The 20255-nt window shown below is 41.0% G+C and overlaps 1 protein-coding gene across 6 annotated transcripts in view; it reads left to right on the top strand.

Moving 5' to 3' along the window:
* The window catches only part of Smarca2 (SWI/SNF related, matrix associated, actin dependent regulator of chromatin, subfamily a, member 2), a 173719-nt gene that overhangs the window by 32392 nt on the left and 121072 nt on the right, over positions 1 to 20255 (top strand). For all 6 annotated transcript variants that reach the window (XM_010640120.2, XM_010640123.3, XM_010640125.3 and 3 more), the window contains exons 5-9: positions 1 to 144; positions 6808 to 6934; positions 8812 to 8985; positions 10376 to 10549; positions 13414 to 13584. The exon at positions 1 to 144 is cut by the window's left edge and continues 103 nt beyond it. In XM_010640120.2, the coding sequence (XP_010638422.1) occupies positions 1 to 144; positions 6808 to 6934; positions 8812 to 8985; positions 10376 to 10549; positions 13414 to 13584 (790 nt within the window). The remainder of the gene's footprint in view (positions 145 to 6807; positions 6935 to 8811; positions 8986 to 10375; positions 10550 to 13413; positions 13585 to 20255) is intronic.

The following is a 20255-nucleotide window of genomic DNA, read 5'->3' as shown; positions in this document are numbered from 1 at the left end:
CGTGCCTGGGCCCTCCGTCCAGCAGCCAGCCCCCGGGCAGCCCTCCCCTGTCCTGCAACTGCAGCAGAAGCAGAGCCGCATCAGCCCCATCCAGAAGCCGCAGGGCCTGGACCCCGTGGAGATCCTGCAGGAGCGGGAGTACAGGTACTGCCTTGCTTCACAGGGGTTGAGCTGTGGAGGCCAGCGAGTGCCCTGCAGCCTCGGGCTGAGGTGCCTTCATGGGCTGTGGCCTTTGTTGTGGGACAGGGCAAGAGCTGCAACTCTGAGGATAGAAACTGCTGCTTTGGGAAAGATTTCAGAACAAAGTCAGGAAGAGTTTGCATGCTACTGGCAGGACCCATGGGTGGGGTGGTGGTTTTCACTATGTCAGCTGGGAAACTTTTATTCACCCTTAAAAAATGCCAGGCACTGGGGATTTGAAGATGCAAAGCCCAGCTTGGACTTTCTGTGGATCCAGGAAGTGGTCCTCTCACACTCCGATTGTGTAATGCGTTAACCTTGTCTGTCAGTTTGTGTCTTGGAATGACTGAAATGGTCAGAGGCTCATCTTCAGATTAGGGGCACATCTCTCGATGCTAAAAAGCATGTTTTGCTAGCTTGATATCAGATATTCTTAGTTTTAATTTATGCATGTTTTAGTTTATCACTTGGTCCAGCTTGGAGTCTAGCCTGTCCTTAGATGGAGGCCTTTTTTAAAACTTATACTCCCGAGACTTCTTTTTACCTGATTTGGGGGATTTGTCTAAAATAGGGCTTGGCACTTTTTCTGTAAAGGACCAGATAAAAAATGTTTTACATTATACTTTGTGGAGCCTTGGGTCTCAGACACAAATACTCAGCTCTGCCCTTTTTGTGTGAACACAGCCATAGATAATAATGCATTGACTTCCTGCCAATAAAACTTTATTTAGAAAAACAAGTTGTACCAGGATTTGGCCCACAGGCTATAGTTAGATATCTCACCTGAGTGGTTAATACCAACCAAAGAGAGATGGTGGACGAAGTATTGAGTCAACACAGTCAACACGAAACAGAGCTATGATTGTGGATTCTAGAGCTGCTAGGAAGCAGTCTGTGTCACCTTCGTCACGATAGTGCTTGTGTCTGCGACTATCCTCATATGTTACAATAAAGTACTTTTAGTGTTCCTTAAAAGTTGGGAAGATAAAAATGATACAGGAGGAGTCAGTACATGCGGGCTGTTATTTATTCCACAAATATTGTTAAATTTAAAAGAAAATGAGATTATACAATTATAGTATTGGTAGATAATGTTTGGGATTCCTCTGAAAACATTTAATCTTTATTGAAAAGCCCATAACTTAGTGATTTTGTTTTTGACAAGATATACTTAGTTTTGAGTTACTCTGAAAGAAATGCAGCAGCTGGCCATTAGATGTATAACCCTGCCTGAGCTGGAATTACAAGCCTATGCCATTATGTCTGGCTATTAAGACCTTTTTCTCTTTTTTTTTGAGACAGGGTCTCTCATGTATTCCAGGATGGCCTTGAACTCATTATATAGCCCAAGTTTGTCTCAAACTCTGGGTGATCCTCCTGTGTCAGCCTCCCCAGTGCTGGGACTAAAGACACCATCATACCCAGCTTTTATTTTGAACTTTTATTTTGCTATTTGAACATATCATGTATACCTGGAGTGCTGGATACATCATCAAATGATACTTGGATATTCAGTATTTGATAGGCAAATTCATTTGAGTAAAGAATTGTGTGTGCTATATATCCAAATACTAGCATGTCCATGGTAGAAAAACTGTCTTCATGTGTACTAGAGGATGTTATTATTGAATAAAAATTTCAAAAGTAATGAAAAAAGTCAGTAATAGGAGGAAGAGGTGTCGTGTAGCTACTCCAAAGGTTTGGCTCCTATCTTGCCTTTCCCCCTATCCTACCTTTGTTAAATGATGTGAAGTCTCTCATAAGACATTCTCTATACCTAAGAATTTGACATAATCTCTGGCCTTTTCCCCTTAGCCTGTTTCCTGTGTGTGTGTGTGTGTGTGTGTGTGTTTTAACTGTTTGGCTTTAAATCTTCTGTATCATTCTGCCAGAATTTTAATTGCAGGACTATCTTCAGTAGTGATAAGCTTGTTTTCTTTCCTATTACAGAAGCCTGATCTTAATGGAGGGCCTCCCAAAGTGTGCAATATTAACTGACACTATTCCAGTGTATAAAAAACTGTTGTCCTTTACTTGTCCATCAATAAAAAATTGTACCCAGTGATATCTTTTTGTGGATGGCTATTTTTCATGTTATTATTATTGCTTGAAAAATGTGTTTTTCTTATACAAAGCTGTATGGCTTTTTTTTTTTTCTGTAGCAGGGATCAAACTCCAGTCCTTGTTTTTGCAAGGCAGCAGGCACCACTGAGCTAAATCCCTGGCCCAAAGCTGTATGGCTTTTTTTTTTTTTTTTTCTGGTTCTAGAGATCCAAGTCGGAACCTTGCGCTTTTGAGGTAGGCGGTGGCACCACTGAGCTAAATCCCCAGCCCATGCCAAATCTCTGGCCGCTATATGGCTTTTGAAATCATTGGAAAACCCTGGGTCCAAGACTCTGGCAGAACCTTGAGCCTGAATTTTCCCATGGTCATTGGAGTAGCAGCATGGGTTTGTCCCGGCAATATTGAAGGGACCTCACATCTTTAATTACAGAGCAATAAATGGCTTCTGCCTAGATGAATATTAATTGTTCAACTGTAGAGATTATTTAAATTCTTCCATTGAAAGGGTTAAATTAAGTCCCTTAGACACTTGTGAAGGACAGGTAGGAGACTTTCTTTTGATCCTCTGTTATCAAATGGCTTACTTGCCTCCAGCCTGATTACTAGAAGGATCCAGAGTATCTTCCTCATCTGGTGAAAGATTTGGACAAGATCTTAACCTCTTTTACAGTTTGATAAATTTTGAGCAAAAAGCGTCTGTCAGGAATTCTTTAACAGATAATCATTTCTTTGGCCTGTGACATATTGCTTATCATATCCACGAAAATTGAAGGAAATTGTTAGAATCTTACGTTTTAAACTTTTAACTCACTTGACCGCTTTTCCTTGTTCATCATAAAAATCAAACATTGGACAAATTGACCTTTTTTCATTCATTGCATAAATAAGTGTCTGCGTGTGAACATTTTGCCTCTGATCTGTGCAAGCTTTTTAGTTTAAAATGTTTTCCCCTTTTAAATTAGATTCGTTCTTTCGGAGCCAGTTTCTTTTTTGATGGGACTTCATTGCTTGTTTCTATAGTGTCAGAGCTCTCTTCCTCTGTGCTGTTTTTCCGTACCTTTTGGGCAGAACTTCAGTACACCCCCACCATTTCCTTCCATTTAAAGTGAGATGTTTGACGAGAAATACTTCATGTTGGTGTGTGAAGTAACTGCATGGATGTTTGCATGGAAGGTGTGTTGCACACTTGAAGCCTATCCTGCCCTTTGGAATCAGAACAGTAGTGCAGCCTGCTTGGGTCGGGTAGCCCCTTGCCTGTGATGTTTCTGTCCTGCCCTTGTCTCCATCACAGCCCTAAACATTCCTTCTCAAAAATTGCCAGCAGCTGCTCCACCAGCGCAGTTACCAAAAGCCATGCGCGCACGCGCACGCACACACACACACACACACACACACACACACACTCTCTCTCTCTCTCTCTCTCTCTCTCTCTTTTTGTAAAGTGTCACTCAGCTCCTTGAAGGAACAAAATGTACCAGTGTCATTTTCTATTCAAATAATCCTCCTCCAGGAATCGTAAACTTCTCCTCTGGACCTGAACAAATATCTGTTGCCTTTAATGGAGCTCTCTTTCTTGCCAGAACAGTAACCCCTCTTGATTTACTGTTCATCTGTATGAAAAACCAGAGTGACCTAATTCTGCTTCAATTTTCTATGCTCGTGAGGACACTAAATGAGTCCCCCGCAGTCTTGCAGTATTACATCTTGTTGTTGCGGGAAGTTTAGAGTCCTGAATCTCTTTATTGGAAATACCTGCTGAATCCTATTTATGGGAAGATGAAATTGTCTGGAGAGGAGCATTATTTAAAATGAAGATTTCTGTTAAGAGCAACAACAACAGAGATATAATTTTCTGTGTTAAGGAAGCCCCTCTTGTACCTTTGCTACCCCACTTCCACGTGCTGAATCGAATGTATATAATTTCACTGTGAAATCTTTTCCTCTTTTACTAGAGTTTGCATCGTGTACTTTTTGCCTCTTTGATAAAGAAAGATCTCTTTGTGCTAAGGACTCGGATTCACTGACCAATTTTGAAGACTGTGGGAGAAGCAATCATGGCAGGGAGAAGGGCACCATACTCCCACCTGCAGTCCACTCTGGTGCCCCGGGTACCCACTGCCTAATATTGGGCATCCCCGCGGCCTCCTCCCGACTCCCCCTTACCTGTCCCCGGCTCCCCACCCTGGCAGCTTGCTACCACTTCATCTCTTTATTGTGGTTATTTATGTAGGCCTCGCTCTGTAGCCCTTTGGAAGATTAAAGAGGACAGAGTGGCCATCCTCTACTTGTACCCCTGGCTCGCTTTATCTAAAAGAGGTAACCAGAATACCGAGGAGTTTTGAGTTCTAGGATATTCAAGTAAGAAACGTCTGCAGTAAATCTAGATTCTAGAACCAAGGAAGCAGGGCAACTCAGCTGTTGGCCATCACTTCACCTTGCTGCAGCATTTAAATTTTCTTTCATATGGCTTTAATCTTGAGGCCATAAAGTAATGCAAAGGTAAAGTTGTGTCAGTTTATTTTCGCCATTACATGGATTTTTCTCTGAATGTGTTGGGTGTTTAGATGTCTCATCTCCTGCTGTATTCAGAGATGGGGCTGTATGGACAGTCAAGAGAATGAACTGGATACATGAAGTGGGCATCTTTTTATATGGTCAGTAAAAAGCATGACAGTTTCATGACTCTCACTACTAAAAGGGATTTTGAAAAATTGGAAGACTCTGATTTTTCTGAAAGAATAAAATGCTAAAAGCCTATTATTGTTGTTTGAATTAACACGTTTTTTAGTCTGTTGAATGCTTAGACCATGTATGAGTGCTGAGTTTTACTGATATGCTGAGGTAAAATAACAGCATGGTAACAGTCACAGTATTAACTCATGATAGTAACTCAGTCAGTAGCACGTGTGCACCAAATAAAGCAAGAATTTGTCCTCTATATTATTTCAGTGAAGTCAGTGAAAAGTAAGTCAATTTTCTCACAATCGCTTTTAAATTTTTGAAATGATGACATTTGTCTCCCAAACTAAACGGCTGTAGGTTTTTCAGAAGCACTCATTTTGGTATTTGGGATGTGGGAAGAAGATGTTTTGTAGCAATGAAGTCATAGAAGGTTTTATTCTTTCATGTTAATGTGCAGCGTTATAAAGTCTGAAAAAACATGATATTTACTTTTAACAGAATTCTTCATTTTCAACTTTTATAGTTAAGGTCCAGGAAAGTTCTCAGGAAGTTGTATTTTAATTATCTATCTTTTTATTGTAGTGGTTTGGGTATCAATTTAATGAGTGTTTCCGTTTTGGTTTCTTCCTTTCCTAGTTCTGTGATGTAACCGTGTATCTTCATTTTTCTCATCAGTGAAATGGGACGAACCATTCCATTGCTTACCTTGTAGTGGTATGGAGGGGGTGAGAGAAGAAAGAGATAATTAAATAAAACTGCATTAAGTAGCACTGTAAGAAAAATAACTTATTGAGATTAATACTATGTTATGTCTCATATTACTGTTTCCTGGTTGAAATCTATTTCCAGACAATTTTTCCCAAAATTTAGAGAGATTATTCTAAAAATAGATTTACGTGGCATATCGTTATTGATAAGGGTAGGATTTAAAACCAGTTTATATGTGTAACAATAATAGTATCCCAAGTACATGAAGAAAGAGATGTCTTTTATTTTCTATATTGCTTTCATTTTGAGGGAGTATCTGCTGTTATATATTGATGGTGTCGAAAATGAGATTACCCTGTATTCTTTTCTAGAAACTCTTAGATATTGTTTTTCCTTTTGAGATAAAGTCTCATTATGTAGTTCAAGCTGGCCTTGAACTCACTGGGTAGCCCGGGCTGGCCTCGAACTTTGTGGGGATCCTCCTGCCTCAGCCTTCTGAGTGCTGGGTTTACAGGTTTGAGCCACCACACTGGGTTTTAAAAATGGCAGATTTTGAAGGCTATTTTGTGCTGTGCCTGATTTTTGAAAATGCCTAATCTGTCTTCTTTACTCAAGTGAGCACTGTGCACAGAGGAAGTGGTTGTGGTTGGCAGGGCTCTTCAGAATGTTTTGGGTTGGCTGATTTTGACGGCCTCAGCTCCTACAGATGCTCTTGCCCCCTCTGCTCTGGCTGCTGTTGTCATCAGCATCTTGGCAGGGAGGGCAGATGGCTCAGTTGCCCTGGGACAGAACCAGAAGTTAGAAATCTGTTGTCTCAGCTCGGTATTCTGGCTGGCTGGACGTTAAGGAGCAACTCAGATTTTCCTCTCCTTTTCTTTGTGTGTTAAGAGGAGCGAGGGCGTGTGATTTCCTCCCTAGATGGAGTGTGAGCCCTCCTTCTAGGTATTAGTGAGAAGTTATATAGAATGAGTATTAAGTAACATACAGCACCTGTCTGAATTAACTCAAAGGTGACTTTTCTCTGCTTAACATCAGAAAATCTAATTGTTATCAGAATTGATGGTGTCTGGAATATGTTGCCACGAACTTGAACGGAGGTTACTGTCGATCCTTGAAGATTACATTGTAACGCCTGTTTCCATCTCCCCCTGCCCCCATCTTATTTCTGTTCAGACTTCAGGCACGCATAGCTCATAGGATACAAGAACTGGAAAATCTCCCTGGCTCTCTGCCACCAGATTTGCGAACCAAAGCAACCGTGGAACTGAAAGCACTTCGGTTACTTAATTTCCAACGTCAGGTAATGCCTTTTCCCCAGTGCATCTGAGATACAGGAAATAAATGTAATTGTCCCTAAAGTGTTATCTGTGACTTTCCCTTAGCCTGTCCAGCGCTGCTATAAAGATATAAACTTCATAAAATAGCTTATCTTTTAGATCTTCAGCAGATGAAGTCATGCAGATGAACTGCTTATTATGCCTTTTGTCGTCTGTGTGTCAGAAACATGTTTTCTCCCGTCTTCTGATTTACTGAATCAGAGTGATGGCATTTTGTTCCTGTGAGTGAAAAGCCTTGAGAATAGTTGGGTACAGCCCCTCTAGGACTCAAGGGAAAACGAGAAGGTGGTAGATCAGAGTTTCTTGGTAAGCGCATATCACATGCTAGCCATGATTGTGAGACTAATCTTAATAAGTATAGTAGCTCCTCTGTGAAGTTAATGGCTCATCATTTCCAGAAACATTTAAAACGATGTCTCATAACTTGATTATATATCAAAATCTAACTTTGGGGCACTTCGCTACCTATTGACTAATCAGAGAGTTATTATCTGGTCTTGTAGTGGTGCTTGGTGGCCACTTATTATGAGCCAGTATAATGATCTGTTTTCTTGTTTCTAAATCAGTAGGAGACTGAATTAGATGGAACTAATTTTCCCTCTTCTCAGTTTTGCTGTGTAGATCCAAAAGGTGCAGTTCTTCCAGAGCTCAGATTGCCTTACTAAGCCAAGGGGGATGAAGAGTATTTCATTGTCAGTCAGATGGGTTTGGTTGGTTAAAGTCTGGAGCATGCAAAAGGAATTATTGATGTATAAATGTAGTTTCCAGGTACTGAATTGCATGATTTGCTCTGACGGAGGAGGCGGCTCGTATCACAAGGCCACCACTTGCTGTCGTCATGTGAACTTGGGGATACATTTTGCCTCATTGGGTGTCATGTCACAAAGGACATCTGTGGTGCCTGGGTGATACTTGGTTATAAGTTTGAGACTGAGGGCTTCAGATTAAATTTTAAAAGGAAAAAGAAAAATTCCTCAGGTTCCATGTACTTTCTTACAGTGACTTCTTACTGGGAATCAATAGAGTTGGATGATATTTTGTTAAACGAATATTAGTGAAGTATGTTTTCAGAATGAGCTTATATTTAAATTAGCTTCAGGATGCTGGTCTCTGATTTTTATTGGCTGTTATTGAAAAATCTATTATTTCTAAAGTTTCCTCATTGTATTAATTATAACTGATCCTGATTTCAGATTCCATTGAATGATTATCATAACATGTGCTTGTCTCCACCCCTACCACCCCAAAGCATGCAATATGGATAAAAATATTATATTGATGATGATCCAAGACAAGACCATGATATAATATAAGATTTAAGTATTTTTCAAAGACTATTATTGTTAAAGTGGGAAGAAAGAAAAGTCCTTATTTTCCATCATTTATTTGAGGTCATGAATTCATGTGGAGTACCTGGTACCCACCATACAGCATGAATAGGAAGTAACTCTTATTCATTTTGCAAATCATTATTAAAGGTAAGCTTTAAACATGAGAGAATAAAATGAAATAAAAAAAAGTTTAAAAGCTTATTAATAAATTAATGTCATTCAGTAATTAAGCACAATGAATTACTGTGTTAAGGACCTCATCCGCATTTCTTTCTTTTTACTGTTACAGTACGATAATTATTTGTTGATTTTAATTATTTGGAAAGAAAGCATATCCCATTCTTGAAAATCCCACGTGAATTTGACGTGGCTCTAGTTCGTTTAATGAAACGCAGTGACTGTGAGACTCTAGGAGTCCCATCCTGCTCCATCGAATGGAAACAAGGCCAGGTCAGGGTCGGAAATCCGAGTTCGGTTCGGAGGCTGTCTAACCGCTCTCCTCTTGGCAGCTGAGACAGGAGGTGGTGGCCTGCATGCGCAGGGACACCACCCTCGAGACTGCCCTCAACTCCAAAGCCTACAAACGGAGCAAGCGGCAGACTCTTCGAGAAGCGCGCATGACGGAGAAGCTGGAAAAGCAGCAGAAGATTGAGCAGGAGCGCAAGCGCCGGCAGAAACACCAGGTCCTTAGATTCGGGGCTTTGCTTGCCCTTCCTTGGACAGAAGTGTCCAGTGGGGCCGGTAGACATAGTCAGAGCCACTGCAGACAGGTCCCCTTGTGGGTGCTGGGGACCTCACAGAACAGAAGGGTTTCTTGGGGTTTACATAGCTCAGCTGCATTGCTTGATAGGCAGAGACACTTAGACTGAGACAGGGAAATGGTAAAGGGGTGACTGCCCAAGGTTACCCCTGGTCCGCAGCGGGATGAGATTCAGGAGCCAACTTCCTTAAAGTGCTGTCAAGTGTTGTCACCCAAGGCCGTGGTAACAAAAACCCCAAAGACTGCCTGACTTATAAACAACATACATTTATTTGTCGCCGTTCTGGACGCTGGAAGTCCAAGATCAGCATGGCAGCACGGTGAGGTGCTGGTGAGGGCTCTCTTTCCGGTGGCAAACTGACAAGTTTTGTCTGCATGTGACAGGAAGAGAGCAAAAAGCTTTTCCAGATTCCTTTGTAAGGGCACTAATCCAGTTCATATGGGCCCTGCCTCCTAATACCATCACTGCGGAGGTTAGGGTTCTGGCATGTGAGTCTGGGCAGACACAGTGTATCACACGTGTCAAACGGAAAGCTGTTTGAGCTTTCATGAGTGGGTACGAGTGGGTTTCCTACAGCAAAAGCCTGGAAGAAACAACTTGGAAAAAGAAAGATTAGGAAGTTATCTTTATCAGAAAGACAAATCTAATATCCTGGACTCTTTAAAGTGACCAGTGAGAGGTTTCATGGGACAGATATTTTAAAACATTCCTTTTAGGGGGAGTTAGAAATATTTTTATGTAGGATTTGATTTAGTGTGAGTTCCTTATAAGTTTCATTTTTGTTCCTGTGCTTATGTTAATCTCAGTTTCCTTCTGAAAATAGTAGTGGATTGTAGGGTGAACAGGACACACGTTTCTGCTTTATTTAAAAAGCGAATGCAACTGAATGTATGGCCATGTTAGCTTTGTATAAGTTATTTTGCATCACAGTTCTGAAAAGTAAGTAAGAGTAGAAGAAACACTATAACTAGAAATGCTCGGGACCCTCAGGATTGTTTTAGGGTCGACAGTGGCTTTGTGTTTTGTCATTGCCGTTTTCTGAGTCTGTCTTTAATGTTTCCGTTCCCAAGCAGCCGTGCCCCTGAAGTGGCGGTGGCTTCTCTTGTGTATGCTGCGATATCATAGATGTGGGAGGGCCTCTTTCCCACCCTCCCCTAGCCCACACCAGGGAGCCCATTCCAAAAAGAGATTTTCGTCTTTGAATTGTGTCACTTAGATACTGAGAGTCTTCTCGGCCTGGGTTGATACCTCATAAAACACTGGAAAATGGATCTTAAGTTTCCTTTTTCTTCTTTGTCAATCAATTCTTCAGGAGTACCTGAATAGTATTCTGCAACATGCAAAGGATTTTAAGGAATACCATCGATCCGTGGCTGGGAAGATCCAGAAACTTTCCAAAGCAGTGGCCACCTGGCACGCCAACACTGAAAGGGAGCAGAAGAAGGAGACGGAGAGGATCGAGAAGGAGAGAATGCGGAGACTAATGGTGAGAGCCCACTGTGGAAGACGGAGCGGGCGCTGAGCTCGCTCCCTCCCTCCGTACTGAGAATGTGAGATGAGGCAGGAGCTGGGTGGAATCCCCGCTGAGCATCAGGCCTCTGACTATGTTTCTTGGAATGTGTGGAAGATGGAATCTGGACCATTTTCTCTTTCCTTGACAATGCATGCCACAAACTCAGGGCCACTCCTGCTGAATGTAGTGTTTCTGTGTCCTAAGATACCGTTGCTGTGTAATTGACAGCTTGAAAGTAGGCAGGTGCAGGGCTGGGGATTTACTTCAGTGGTTCCGCTGCCTTCATCGAAAGTGCAAGGTCCCGAGTTCGATCCCAGTACCCTCCAAAAAATAAATAAAGAAAAAAGGCAGCTGCTGTATTTTGCAGGAGATTGACAACAAGATCTCGAAAAATGACAAATTCAGGTATTTTTAAAGATATGAACTCTTAGAGATCAATGTCCAAGTTATTTTCAGTAAATAGCTAATTAATGTATCTTGACTCTAAGAAGACCTAAGGGTTGTTTTGTTTTGTTTAGAGTACTAGGTATTGAACCCAGGGCCTTGTGTGTGCTATGCTCTGAACTATGTCCCCCAACCCCTTTTGAAAAAATTTATTTTCAGACAGGGTCTTGTTAAATTGCCCTGGCTGAGATTATAGGTGTGTGTCACTGCCTCCTAATATTCTGTCCTGATTTTTGGTCTTTTTGGTGCTGGGATTGAACCTAAGGCCTTACATATGCAAGGGAAGTGATTTACCCTGAACTCCACCCTCGGCCTGCAGTTCTCTTCTTTAGAAACCTCTGATGCTTATCTTTTTTGTTCTTGTTGTTTTTTCAATTGTGGAAATTACTCTCTAACATTGTAAATGTGATTTTAGGGTAATTTTGAAATGTGCTTTTTTATAGTAGCTGTGTTATTCTCGAGGGCTGTTGTTGGATTGTTACTTTTGCACAGTTAGGTTTTAATGGATATATAAAACACAGAAGGGCTACGTTTATATCACTGGCCTATTTGTTTTTATTGACCATTTGATTTTGAAATTGGGCTAAATGCACAGTAGAGTTTAGGACACTGTGGGAAGTTTGTAAAGATGTGAGTGGGGGACCTGTAGCTGGGCATGGGACGTAATGGCTCAGTGGGTGAAGAGAAAGTCTTGGTCCGTAATTATGTCCTTAGAAAATTCGAAGCAACTCTGTCTTCCTTGCTGGCTTTATAATTAGCATTTTGCTTTTATTAATTTTTTTTTGAAGTTCTAGAAAGTAAGAACCATGTTTTGAAAGGCTCCGGTTCCAGATATTCTTAAATCTCACCATCTTATCCTGCCTCTCTCTCCATTTTGGGCAGGTAGAGAAGTGTCCATGTGATTTCTCACTAGCTAGGAAGACCATTTTATAGTAATTGGAGCAGTCAGCAGCTACATTTGTGTGATTCAACTGAAGTGAAACTATATTAGAACTTCAGTAACACATTGGTTTGACACTAATGATTAGGCATTTGCAAATCATTAATTTTTGCAATTAAATGATGGAATATACAGATAATAGAGAAACTGAAGTTTTTTTTTTTTTTTTATCACTCTTTCTTCAAGTGAGATCGACCAGAACCAAAAGCAATTAGAGTTATAATAGCGTTCAAGGTTCACACTCATTCATGGGGCAGATAGCAGCCAGACTGAGTGATGAAGTTGCTGTCACTCGGGCACATGCTGGCGTGACACCCGATAACTGAAGGCCCTGCATTTTGTTGTGATGGAATTGCCTCTTAAAGATTTTGCAGCATGTTCCTTTTATCCACGCATCACACGAGGAAAATATTTTGGAATGTCCTTTTAGTGGATGAATTAAAAAAAAAGTTTTCTCTTAAAATGGCTCAGAGGACAGCAGAATTTTCTTCTGTTCAAGAGTTGCTTAATGGGAGGTGCAGGTGGACATGCTCGTCTCTGTACCAGACTTCAGGTGCTAAATCCTTCAGCGCTGTAGGATTGAAACACAGGACGGATCTCTGACAGAACCCCCTCAACTTTCCCTTTCCTATCAACCACATGTTTCTAATGCTAAAAAGAGAAAAGGGAAGTGTTTTTAAGTAGAAGAAATTGTGTGTTAAAAGCCCACTCAATTCCTTGTGGTACTGAAATATTGATGAGTGAAAGGATACTTTGTCAGGAATTTGCTCCAGACAGTCTAATTTGGGGTTTGGGGCAGGCATTCGCAGAAGGGCGGTAATGCATCAGTACTCGCCGTGAGTTTGATTTCATTTCTTGATGTTGCTTCTTTATATGAGTGATTTTGCCGTGCTCTCTACTTTGGATTATACAGCGTTTAAATTTCTCCAAAATTCAGTATAAAGTTAAAAATACGTTTCAGAGGTGTGATTGTCATATTTGAAGTTTTAAAGCAGTTCAAGAAACAAGAGAGCTGGGGAATTAGTTCAATGCTTCTGCCGCCTGCCTCACAAGTACCAGGACCTGAGTTCGATCCCTGGTACCAAAAACAAACAAAAAGCTGTAAGACAACAAACATGTCTTTTGGTGCCACCGCCTGTCTTGCAAGCACAAAGTCCTGAGCTCCATCTTTGGTACCAAAAGAAAAGAAAAAGTAAAAAGAAACAAAAGAACCAAGAGCTGCCTCGAGTGTGGGGCTTTGCACTCCTCCTCTGCGGCTGCGGCAAAACCTAGGGTCCTCTCGGCAACACTGTATTCTGTTTGCTCTGTCCCAGACTCCCTGCAGTGGCTCCTCATCCTGGCTTAGCCGGTTTGCTCCACTCATCCCCAAACTTCAGACTGTCAAGTGGAGGGAAGAATGTGCAAGGAGCTGTCCACAAATGTGTAATGCTCTCATCCTGCTCTTCCCTAACAGGCTGAAGATGAAGAGGGCTACAGGAAACTGATCGATCAAAAGAAAGACAGGCGTTTAGCTTACCTCTTGCAGCAGACGGATGAGTATGTGGCCAATCTCACCAACTTGGTTTGGGAGCACAAGCAAGCCCAAGCAGCCAAAGAGAAGAAGAAGAGGAGGAGGAGAAAGAAGGTGAGCACTGTCTTGTTGGTGGCTGAGCCTGTGCTGCATGGGCAGAGACTAGCTTAAGTTTTGCACCGTAGTAAGTACCGTGTCCTACACTAGTGGAAGGTTTAGGTTACTGATGCAACAGTTGCATGAATTGGTATGGGGTGAAAGCAGACAATGAGCTGGAGATGAGCGTGTGACAGATAGGATGCGCTCAACTGGGGTGTTGCAGTCTATTTTCTCACTGTTGGATACAGTGTAGACTTTTAAATCAAGTACACACCGTGAGTAGGAGAAGGCAAAACAAATATTTGGCTAAGTTTAATGACAGTGTGGCAGGGGACTGCTGAGCTTTGAAACTGGGAGGCTATAATTAAGGCAGCACAGTGTACAGTTAGAAATAAGCCACAGGAAGGTGTGTAAAATAGTCTTGGGATACGTGTGAAACAAATTTTAGCCTGTTTGAACTGATGGTGTTGACAAATTGTTTATTTAGTTCAGTTGCCCTGGGGTTGCAGTAAGGTCCGTGTCTAGATAAGGGTTCGAGACAGTTACAGAAAAAGTCGTCCTATGTGGAATAGATCGTAATTATCCTGCGAAATGCAGGGTAACATGTAGCATATCTGCTTTGCAGGTCTTATTCAAGAGTAACTTGCAGTGCAGGGCAGGGCTTTAGCTCAGTGGTTCCGCTGCCTGCCTCGCAAGTGCAAGGTCCTGAGTTCGAGCCCCTGTACCAAAAAAAAGAGTGACTTGCTGAGGGTGGATCTCTGTGTACAGAACCTCTTTGAAGTTTACGTAGTTCAGTCATGTAGTCCCTGGCTGGTGGTCAGCCTTCTATATCTGTAGGGTACGTTCAACCAACTAAGGCTTGAAAATAATTTAGAAAAAAACCTCATTTATATTGAGAATGTACACCTTTTTCCTTCCATTATTTCCTAAACATTATAACAATGATTTAGTAGCATTTGCATTATACAGTTAAGTAATCTAGAAATGATTTAAAGTAGAGGGGAGGATGTGCACAGTTTATAGGCCAGTGCCAGGCCACTTTATGTAAGAAGGTTGAGCATCCTCCGATTTTGTTATCCATGGGGTCCTAGATGTAATCCTCCATGGATATGGTGCAGCAACTTTATTTTGTTTTTATAATAAGTTCTGATTAGGCCAGGTACAAATATCAACAGAAAGTCTTCATCAGAATTGCAAAGACGGGTTTGGCGGTGCTTAATCAGTTATTCTCTGCGGTGAATAATTGAACAAAATGTTTTTCAAAAAATAATTAATTTCATGGCTCCTGAATTCTCATACCTGTTTCATAATTAAGGAGGAGGAATAAATTTTTGAGAAGGCACCGTCTTGTACCCTCCTGTTCCTTTCGTGTAAGATAGCTTTCCTTACTGTGAAGATGAAGAGGATGACTCAGGGCTTGGATTTAGACATTTTGTTGGTGAGAAATAGCTCATTTTCTTGTCAGTTTAGAGTTACAGACTTTGCAAAATTCCAGCTCCTGATTTCTGACTTAAAAAGACATTTTCAGAGTTAGGGAGGGGGCCCATAGGCAAACAAATGCAGTTCTGTGACACTCCTTTAGTGGACCCTGTTAAATGGCAGTTCTAGTTTTTCCAAATCTAGGGGTATATTTACAGAGGCAGACACTGTTGGTCTATTTGATAGTAAGGTACTTACTCTGTATTTCCTGGGGATTGAAAGCTAATGGGCCAGACTTGAGCTTCTATTTTATAGTTAATAGATTTCTGCCTTGGTCTTTCAGATAGTCGTGTCATCATAGGCAAAGCCAGATAATTGAATCTTGATGCCTGTCTTCGTATTAATCTGCGCAGAGCAGGGACTTGTCACGGTATTTCTCATGGTGGTGTCCACTGTACAAGAGCTATACATAGACATCCTCCTTCCAAATTCTTGCATTCCAGTTTGCTAATGGCACTTAAATCTTTGCATTTTATACTTTTACTCGACGACTACTAGCCGTACATTTACCATGAGCCTGGGTAGTGCGCCAGAGAGAAAAAGAGAAATACAGCCAGCCGTTAATCAAGCATGCACGCAAAGATATAATTACAAAAAGTGATAAATGCTGTGAAGTAAAACTGGGTGTCAGATTGGAAGTCGAGTCCCATTTCCTGGCAAGTTAATAATAAGAGCATCCAAAGCAGCCACTGTCTGCCTTGTGGAGATCTCTGAGCGTTTCCTGTCGATTATCTCTTATAATCATTGGGAAGAATTTTTACTTTATCACCAGCCACTCACCTCCTCCTTCACATACTCTCTGGACGCCTACCCAGCATTCCAGCATTGTTGCCCTTAGCAGGATAAGGAGGAGGGATTGTGTTTCCTTCCCGAACTACTGCCAGGAAAAGTGGGATTTGGTAAGCATTGGGGGAGAAATCAAGGCTCTTCTTAGCTCTTCCTGGGCCCTGTCTCATTCATGGGGCTTTAAGACTTAGTTCAAAATGAATTACCTAGTCCCAGATGTACCTTTATTCAAGTTCAAAGGAAAAGGATGCTTTGAAAAGCAGATTAATTGACACTGGATTATCTGTGGTTCTTCTCTCCTCCATTAGAGTGAATGATTGAGAGTCACTTGTTCCGGCTTCTTTGTGGTGGAAGAGACTTCAGCATCCATAAACTGAAGAGTGCTGTGCTCTTCTTTTCAGTGGTTTCCAACAGTGTTAAATACTGTGCTGTATCTATCCACATTTTAAAAACTCAGACATGAGTGTTCCTTTATTTTGAGAGACCCTGGATCACTCAATGAGTTAATAACCCTGAGCTGGTTGTAACACTTAAAAGCCAGTGAGATACAGACAGCTCTGAGAACTGTGCCATTGAAGATGAGTAAGGTTGATCTTGAAATTTAATTAAACAAGAATATGGTTTTGTATAGTAAAATTTCTCAGTATAACAAAGGCCTTTGTCTTTCTTAGTGAATTGCTATATACACTGTTGCCTGTGAATAATGAGGTGGGTTTCCTGTACCTTGTTTAATTTTCTCTTCTGCCCATTAGGGGCTTTTCTACACAGTATATATTTGTGAGGCTTCTCATTCTCAGCCTGTCTTCCATTTACTGTCCTTGAAGTGGAAGAAAAAGACATAAACTGTATGGATCTCTTTAAGGGTCAGAGGAGGGATGAGTTTTAGAGTATTGAAACATCAAATTATGTGAAGCCAATCTCTAAGGTGTTTCAGGATGAAGGTGCTGTATTGTGTACATTTAGCAACCCCCAAAGGTCTCTGTTCTCTGCCACGGCTGCTTTCTAACATCCAGGAGACTCTGGGATAAAAAGGAGGCTCGAGTAGGAAGTAATGCAAATAGAATTGAACATTTCTCCATCAGTAAATTGGACAGTTGTCCACATTACTTGAGCATATAGTCTTTAAACCCATCACTGCATAAGAAAACATGCATATTAATTTACTATATTTTATTAAAAGATCTATTACATAGTGCTTCAGCCTCTTGATCCTTTGAGAAAGTGAGAGGAAAAGTTGCATACCACATAGATTTGTTGTGAGGGTGACATGGGAAAGTTTTTCCGTTCAGAACATTCCTTGAAACACAGTTAAATTTTCAGTAAATATTAGTCATATCAAGCAGTAAAAGTGAAGTGATGATCATTGGAATATTTTTTAAAATAAAGATAAAAAACTTTTTTAAAAAACTTGATTTTGTACGCTTTGTGATGTTGAATAAGTAAATAGTCACCATTTTGTCCTAATTGAGGATCACCTGAGTCTTAGTGGGAAGATGTCTTTTAGGTCCATAATGGTTTCTTGGATTACTGGGACATAGGGAAGAAGAGAGAGGGTTTTTAAATTTTGGGTGGGCTCTGCTTACCACTGCATTCAACTCCTACGAAGAGAATTTTCTAATTCCATGGCCTCTAATTTAGAATGATTTCTGGTGATAATAAGGTATTTCTCACAGCGCTGAGGGGAAGGCTTTTGCTTAAGCTGTGGTTAAGAGCTCATGCCAGGGCCCCCCGCCCACTGCTTAGAAGTCTGTCTGCCTGTTTCTGAGGTTTAGCTTCCAGGGCTGCTTGCCATCAAGCCAAAAATGAATATGTAATTCTCCCTTCCTCATCTTTCAGTGGGAGGTTTACCAAGAGGACTATGACCGTGTTATTTATCTGTGACATTTCTTAAAAATCCATGGCATTAATGGGCAAGTGCTCATGGAATTCGTCCGTTCTCTAATAATTCAATGATGTGCTAGATAGCTCTTAGCTCTCTCATCACCTTGTTTTGTTTTTTTTTCTAAAAGATCTTTTGTTCTCTTCCCACCTGCCATCCACTCTGATAAGTATATTGGAGGGGAATCTTCCTACCATGATGTATTGTTCAGTGTAGTGACAGGAAATACAATTTCCTAACCTTTTTAGATATAAAAAAAAAATCCGAGAAATCCAACTGGCATAATTTTCAGTGAAAAGAACATCAGATCAAAATAATAATTGTTGAGATTTTTTTTTTCAATTTAGGTGACTCGATGGTTCTTCTCAATTTTTGTGTCTCATGTTTCCCCCAAATCATGCAGTTTACTGCAGTTTTCCTTTGCAAGAGTTTCATAGATGAAAGAAAGGTTCTAAGGCAGTTCTGCACGTTTTATGTAAGACTAGGTGAACACAATGCCACAATGATTAGATTCATTTTATTACTTCAGTGTCAAAATGGGCGAGACCAGCAGTTTGCATGGGTCTCGTTTAACCAGATTGACCAGTTACCTGAGTCAAATTGTTCAAATTGGTTTTCTGTCTATGACACAACCCCAGTAATGTTCAATGCTTGTTAATTCGATATTACTGAGCATTTTTTATTGGCTGATCACCTATCTCCGTGTTCAAAGGCCCACTTAAATGACTGTAAAAGTAATCCCAGGGTTCCTGCAAACTTAGGTTTCCAGTGAAGCAGAATGAGGTCCTTACGATGCCAGCACCTTTGAAAGCTGCTTCAGCACCTGCTCCGGGATAAAGTGCAGTCGCTTTATAATACAGACTGTAAAATGTTCGACCTACAGCTCTTTCTTTACAAAATGAGGCTGTTTGTAGCTCCTGTGTTGTTGTAATCTAAATAAAGGGTCCCCCTGAAGTCTGTTTTCTTGAGTCTCATGTATACAGGATTTTGATATTTAGAGATTCCGCTCCTTCCACGGCCCAATTGTTTATTCTTTTATATACTTTCTACAAGAAAGGTGAGAAGCCTGCACTAACCTTATTTATGACAATTCCTAAATAGAGGATTTCAGCGACATTGACCTTGATAACAGGGAACCCAAATTGCCTTTAGTTTGAGTAATTTTTAGTAATGAGTGATCTTTAGTTACCAGTAATTTGTGTAATATGGCTCTCCTTCTGTGACTAGCTTAATTATACTTTTCCCTCCCTACATAAGCATAATTAATTTGAAACTTTTTGTAGGCAGGAGAAGCCAATGCAGAATTTCTTCAGTGTTAATTAATGAATGAACCACAGTGTCTTGTTTTGGTTTTTTAATCAATGGATGTAAGTTCAGGCGTCAGCCGGTCATATTGAGTGTATGTTTGCTATTCCATGATGCGGTTAACTACGTATGAAAAATCCTCAGGTGGCGGGAAGCGCTGCAGCAACTGTTGCATTAGTTACCAGGTCGTTTCACCAGGTGCTCAGCCTGTCCCAAGGTAGCCCAACAAGTAGCACCAATCACAACCTCTTGCAGTTGAGGAGGGGAGGAGTTCTGGCTTTGAGATGCTTCCCTTTGTTTTTATTTTGTATTGAGATGCAGCATCAGTTGATGTCCAGAACATAAATGTACAAAAGCACATCAACCGGAGATCATCCTCAAGGTGAAAGAATCCAAAGCGTGAGGAGTGAAGCGACCATCTTTCGTCATGGAGCAAATTGCCCCCTAGTTTCTACCTCTTGTAACAGTGTAGCAGTATTGGGCTTCAGAACAGGGTGTGCAGGAGAGAGGTCACACTGAACCCCAGTTCAATGACAAAGTGGATGTGTTTGCTCTTAACTATTTTCGAACTTGCAAATATACAGGCACCCAATCACAATAATGACTCAGTGAATATAGGCTAAGCAGAGGACATTGATTTTGGTGCTTTCATTCATTCTTTCACTTACCAAAGCTTTATTTAGAAACTTTTAAGTGCCAGGGATGCCTGTGGAAGTAACATTGCTACAGGGAGCTGAAGAAACAGAAATTGCTAACTTTGTAGCCCTGTGATGTAATTTTCAGACAATGTTATAGCCAGGTTTTTCTTCTCTGTCTTTCTTTTTTTGAGATACAGTTACACTAAGTTGCCCAGGGTGGCCTTGAATTTATGATTCTCCTGACTCATCCTTCTGAGTAGGCAGGATTACAGGCATGGGCCACCACACCATTAAGACTTGTTACAGCCAGTCTTCATTACAGACATGAAAAAATAGCCCTGGGCTACCATTGACTTTCATACGAAGATTTACAGTTTGGTATAAATTACATGAAACATTTTATTAACATATTGCAACAGTAATCTTCTCCTCTAGCAGCCCCAGGTCCGTCACTGTTCCTACTTGACAAAGCAGGGGAAACCTGGACTCAAAAAGAGATGAATTTGCTGAAGATTAAGCTGTTCAGGGGTCGGGGATATAGCTCAGTTGTTTTGGCGCCTGCCTTGCAAGCACAAGGTCTCAAGTTCGATCCCCCGTAC

Source organism: Fukomys damarensis, unplaced genomic scaffold, assembly GCF_012274545.1.
Source record: "Fukomys damarensis isolate Sample0158 unplaced genomic scaffold, DMR_v1.0_HiC HiC_scaffold_31, whole genome shotgun sequence".
Classification (NCBI taxonomy): domain Eukaryota; kingdom Metazoa; phylum Chordata; class Mammalia; order Rodentia; family Bathyergidae; genus Fukomys; species Fukomys damarensis.
The sequence above is the reverse complement of the archived record's forward strand: the minus strand, read 5'-3'. Positions and strand labels throughout refer to the sequence as shown.